The sequence below is a fragment of the Garra rufa genome, chromosome 4 (assembly GCF_049309525.1).
Source record: "Garra rufa chromosome 4, GarRuf1.0, whole genome shotgun sequence".
Taxonomy (NCBI): Eukaryota; Metazoa; Chordata; class Actinopteri; order Cypriniformes; family Cyprinidae; genus Garra; species Garra rufa.
In genome coordinates this window covers 36,972,852-36,978,851 of record NC_133364.1, presented here as the reverse complement: position 1 = coordinate 36,978,851, position 6,000 = coordinate 36,972,852, and the positions used below count along the sequence as shown (strand labels likewise).

General features: G+C 41.5%; 1 protein-coding gene across 1 annotated transcript; it reads right to left on the bottom strand.

The window, feature by feature from the left end:
• Positions 1–2,548: 2,548 nt before the first annotated feature.
• On the bottom strand, positions 2,549–3,813 carry LOC141333961 (uncharacterized). Its single transcript, XM_073839113.1, has one exon. The coding sequence runs from the start codon at positions 3,488–3,490 to the stop codon at positions 2,555–2,557; it is 936 nt and encodes a 311-aa protein (XP_073695214.1). The 5' UTR covers positions 3,491–3,813; the 3' UTR covers positions 2,549–2,554.
• Between the last annotated feature and the right edge of the window lie 2,187 nt (positions 3,814–6,000).

The following is a 6,000-nucleotide window of genomic DNA, read 5'->3' as shown; positions in this document are numbered from 1 at the left end:
GTAGGAAGGGTTGTACCAATGATTCGCTCAGCAGTCCGGACTATGTGACGTAGTCTTCTGAGATCAGAATTTGTAGCTGAGCTGAACCAGACGGTAATTGAAGTGCAGAGGACGGATTCAATGATGGCAGAGTAGAACTGTTTCAGCAGTTCCGCTGGCAGGTTGAGCTTCCTCAGCTGGCGGAGGAAGTACAGTCTCTGCTGGGCCTTTTTCACAATGGAGTCTATGTGAACTTTCCACTTCAGGTCCTGAGAGATGGTATTGCCAAGGAACCTGAATGACTCCACTGTGTTAACAGTGCTGTTCATGATGGTGAGTGGGGGGAGAGCAGGGGGGTTTCTCCTGAAGTCAATGATCATCTCCACAGTCTTGAGCGTGTTGAGCTCCAGGTTGTTATGACTGCACCAGACAGCCAGCTCTTTAACTTCCTGTCTGTAAGCAGACTCATCACCGTCTTGAATGAGGCCGATGAGTGTGGTGTCGTCTGCGAACTTCAGGAGCTTGACAGAGGGGTCTTTAGAGGTACAGTCATTCGTATACAGGGAGAAGAGCAGTGGGGAGAGGACACAACCCTGATGGGCGCCAGTGCTGATAGTACGGGTGCTGGATGAGAATTTTCCCAGCCTCACTAGCTGCTGCCTGTTCGTCAGGAAGCTGTTGATCCACTGACAGAGAGCGAAGGGCACGGAGAGCTGAGATAGTTTGGGAAGAAGGAGGTTTGGGATGATTGTGTTAAAGGCTGAACTAAAGTCCACAAACAGGATCCTCACATAAGTCCCTGATTTATCCAGATGCTGCAGGATGAAGTGTAAACCCATGTTCACTGCATCATCTACGGACCTGTTTGCTCGATAAGCAAACTGCAGGGGGTCCAGTAAGGGTCCGGTGATGTCCTTCAGATGAGCCAAAACCAGTTTTTCAAACGACTTCATGACGACAGATGTTAGCGCCACAGGTCTGTAGTCGTTGAGTCCAGTTCGGTACTTCACACATCTCCAGAGACCAATTGAAGATTAATGAGAAAATGGGAGCCAGCTGGTCAGCACAGGTTTTCAAACAGGCTGGTGTCACACCATCAGGGCCTGGTGCCTTCCTTCTTTTGTTCTGTCTGAAGACCTGGCGAACATCTCTTTCACTGAAGTGGATTGTCGGAGTGGGGGAGAGCGGTGTTGTTAGGATGGCCTCTTGGGAGGAATCTCCCTTTCCTATCAAACTGCTTTTTCACTGCTGGATGTTGTGGCCTACAAAAGGCCCTACTTTCTCTGAGTGCTGTGACAAAGGGGATACTCTAGTTCTTTTTTTGAGTAAAATTCTAAAATAGTTTCTGAACTCTATAGCTTATCCGGTTTCTAATGCACAACCCAGGAATAAAATTATTCCTTGGGTGTTTTGTGATGAAAAGAAAGCCACCAAAATATTCCAGACACTGAAATCTACTGGATGTACAAGTGCAGAGTAAAGTAAGTGCTCTGGTTCTCCAGGACAGAACCGACTCATGTAGTCTCTGGCCCTTCAAAGTCGGCTGTAAATACATGCTTATCTATGAACCAAGGACAAATTTTAAAGAGATTCTGGCTGCATTGATGGTACTCACATGCACATTCAGGCACCACCTAAGAATGAGTACCTTTTTGTAAACAGGAAAGGATTTTACTCAATCGGTGTTTATGTTGTGTGTGATGCAAACATGACATTAATAGATGTGTTGGCATGGTAGTATGGGTCTGCAAATGACACACTCATCTTAATGACAGTGGCTACCCTTTAGAGAAGTGGCTGTCATGGTACCCCGAATTGAGCAGGAAAGACAGTACAACTTTGTGCACTTTCAGACGAGGTTGGTCATTGAGCGCTGCATAGGAGTCCTCAAGTGCAGGTGTGTGGCTCATGTTGAGTTTAAAAATGGAACATGCCAGCCCTTATATATTTTAGCTATCTCAAACTGGTATTGGAGATTTTACTCAAGTAGGAGAAATATTATGGATAGCTGGGTCATTCCAAGTCAAATTAATCAAATTTCAGAAACTTCCCCAGCTCAAATTTTTGATTTTGCAAATATTTTTTTCTGAAAATGATAAAACATGTATAGTGATGGAAGCCAGAAAAATTAAATGTCATGGATGAATATTTGCTGAGTAATTCACTTTATTGTAGAGGGGGGACAAAATGTCAATTTTCACCTGAGATTCAAAGCCAAATTAGAGGGGGTAAAAATGACTTAAGAAAGGTGGCAGCATCATAATATTATTTGTACACAGACATTGGTAGGTATGTTAGTACAATCTGTTGACGTCATCAATCTTTATTGCATTCTGTGCCAATGGTAACCATTCAAAAATGGGGAAACAGCCCTTTCCAAGTTTTTTCTCCAAAGTTTGCATGCCTGTAACTCAAGAAGTTTTAAAGATATCTTAATGCCCTTTAGATATTGGGTCATAACAAACTCTGCTTTTGGCACCTTCATTTTAAGGCCCTGTACGGTTTGGTTCCAGAGATATTAGGATCTCAATATGGCTCCAAAGGTAAATTGTTAAATTGTACACATTTTCAACGGTCAAAAACCAAACGTAGGTTTCTTTCTCAAGTGAGTTCTTATGTGGTAATTAAGGGTCACTTGACGTCGGAAACACTTTCCGCACTGAGCGCATGTAAACGGCTTCTTTCCAGTGTGGATGTCCATGTGAGTCTTAAGAGATCCTTTTCGTGAGAAGTTCTTTCCGCAGAGTTTGCAGGTGTGAGGGTTTTCTCCAGTGTGACTGCTCATATGAGAATCAAAGGATTGTTTATGTCTAAAACTCATTCGACACTGAGAGCAGGTGTAAGGCTTCTCTCCAGTGTGAACTCTCATGTGAGTCTTGAAGCTTACTTTGTGAGCAAAACTTTTTCCGCACTGCGGACATATAAAACAATCGTCTCTTGAGTGAACTCTCATGTGGGAAGTAAGGGTGTCTTTATGCGTGAAACTCTTTCCACACTGATCGCATGTGAATGGCTTTTCTCCGGTGTGTATTCTCGTGTGGGATTGAAGGTCTTTCTTTTGTTTAAAGCTCTGTCCACATTGAGGGCAGGTGAAAGGCCTCTCTCCGGTGTGAATTCTCATGTGGCTTTTAAGGTTCCCTGTTTGATTGAAGCTCTTTCCACACTGTTGGCATGTGAAAGGCTTTTCTCCAGTGTGAATTCGCATGTGGACTTTAAGGTTTCGATGATTGCTGAAACACCTTCCACATTGACGACAGATGTTAGATTTGGTCTTCTGGGCTCTTTTTCGTGAGGATGTCTTTTCGATCTCTATCAGTATTTTTTCAGTTATGAAATCACGATGTTCCTCATATTGATCCTTCTCCTCTATTTCATTCAATGCTTGACTCTCCTCTTTCAGTGACATCAGGTCTACAGTTAAAAAAAAGCAAATACTTGTTAAACCCACACTGTAATATTTACAATGACATACTGTTTTCATTAAAACTGTACTATTCTGTAAATTCTGCATAGAATTTATGTAACTGCGGTTATCACTACATGCATTTTTCAGGAGTTAATATAGTTGTAGAATGTGACACAGTTCAATCATAAATAACTAAACGTGTGTACAGAATATAATTAGTGTTACTGGATCTTAGTGCTGCATTCAATACGTTTGACCACAAAATTCTATTGAATAGACTTGAACATTATGTCTTTATATGACCATTATCAATTCATAGCAATGAAGAGCTCAGTACTAGGACCGTTGAGTTCACAGATATTACATAACATTTTGACGCAGAATTCAAACTGAATGTTAGAGCAGATTTCTAGATCCCAACATGTTTTGCTTTGGACCGTATTAGGAGACAATGATGAAATTATGTAATGGGGTTTTGTTTCATGTTCATGTCTTTTATTTTGTGGTTTGATTCACGCTGTTTGTGTTTTGCTTCCCTTTCCCTCATGTTTTCCAGGGGTGCTTCTCAATATCCCTCCTTGTTTCCTCACTCCTCCGTCCTCCATCCTATGACCCAGAAACCAATCAAGCTCAGCCATCTTGTAGGACATCTCAATTCTTTAATTGCACCGTGAGGAGGCGAGGATCGAGGAGGCTTCCTGAGGAGTCTTGAGCAAGGATACACAAGTCTATCTTATGCAGAAGTGTTTTAACGACTAAACGTCAATAAAACGCCCTTTCCTTAAATCCTTCCATCGTATCCTAAGGGGGTGGAGCTAAGATGCGAGGAAAGGAAGCAAGGAAAGGAAACAAGGATGTAAAAATAACAAATGATGTTCTCATTGGTTGTTCTAGTCATGTGTCTTGTTTCTCATTGGTTGATTTGTGTCATGGGACCTGCATTGTTTGCTATAAGTAGCCCTCATGTTGCCATGTTGCCTCTTGTCGTCTATCTGCTGTCGGTGAGTCAAGCCTGTTCATGCTATGTCAAGTCTCTCCAAGCCAAGCCAAGCCAAGTCAAGTCTATTTCAAGTCAAGTCTCTGTCCCAGATAGCACATGTACGTCTGCAAGATGTCAGTTTAACATGCATTCTAATTCATAAACATCTTAAAGACATCTAATAGACATCTAATAGACATCTATTTGACATCTGATAGGAAACGTCCTGTAGACGTATTGCAGATGAGCAAACCACCCTGAAAGCACACATACATCTCAGAGACGTCTATTTGACCTATCAAATGTCAAAAAGACGTCTATAAGATGTCTTTAAGATGTTTATAAAGTAAAATGAATGTAAAACTGACATCTTACAGACGTCTGCCAGACGTTTGTACACAGCAGATGCTTTCCAGATCAAGAGATCTTTAACAGACATCTTGCAGACGTACATGTGCGATCTGGGCACATCTTGGAAGCTGCACTTGCCCAGATAGCACACATACATCTGCAAAATGTCTGTTAAAGATCTGTTGATCTGGAAAGCATCTGCTGTGTACAAACGTCTGGCAGACGTCTATAAGATGTCAGTTTTACATATATTCTGATTGAAGAACATCTTAAAGACATCTAATAGACAGCTTTTTGGCATCTGATAGGAAACGTCTAATAGACGTATTGCAGATGAGCAAACTACGTCTTGCAGATGTAAATGCAGACATCAAATAGATGTCTCCGAGATGTACTTGTGCTATCAGGGTTCTTAAACTCGCCTCCAGACTACCGTTACAGTTTTTTACACAAGATAAATAGAGATCTGTTAATGTTTTGATATGTTGGGATTTTAAAGGGTTTCTCTTATGTTTGAGTTCTGCAGGTTTACCATTGTGTTGCAGAGGTTTAAAGGGTTAGTTCACCCAGAAATTACAACTGTACGTAAATGTAATTAATTACTCACCCTTATGTCATTCCAAGACCTTTGTTTATCTTTGGAACACAAAATTAAGATATATTTTTGATGAAATCCAAGAGCTTTCTGATCCTGCAAAGACAGCAAGGGTAATACCACAGTCAACGTCCAGAAAGGTATCAAGAACATTGACAAAACAGTCCATGTGACATCAGTGGTTCAACTGTAATTTTATAGAGCTACAAGAATACTTTTTTACCATTTTCTGTGCCTTGACTGTGGTAGTACCCCTGCTGCAGGGATTGAAATTAACACCTGGCGGGTAAATAAAAATAACATACTTCAACCAGATGGCGTGAGGCGGTAATGCACCTTAATGTTGGTTGCGAACTGCCGTTAAAATACACGAAGAAGAAGAAGAAGACGGCGGACACTTTTAGCGGAGGCACACCGTCAAAAAAATGTGGCGATACATCACAGGCGTTAAGAGGTCTGTTAAAATATCTTTACAATCTGCTTTTGAAGAAATATATTGTATTTCGTGCTACAGCGCACATTCTGTCATATGCAATTCATGGCGCATCTTTCTCAATATACTGTACAACGCGGCATTCATTCACATCAGATGATAACTCTGCGGCAGAGTTCCACTCACACAGGGGCGTAATTTCCACTGGGGACACGCTTTTCAAAATCCTGTTGGTGCCCACCCAAATGGTTTTGTTA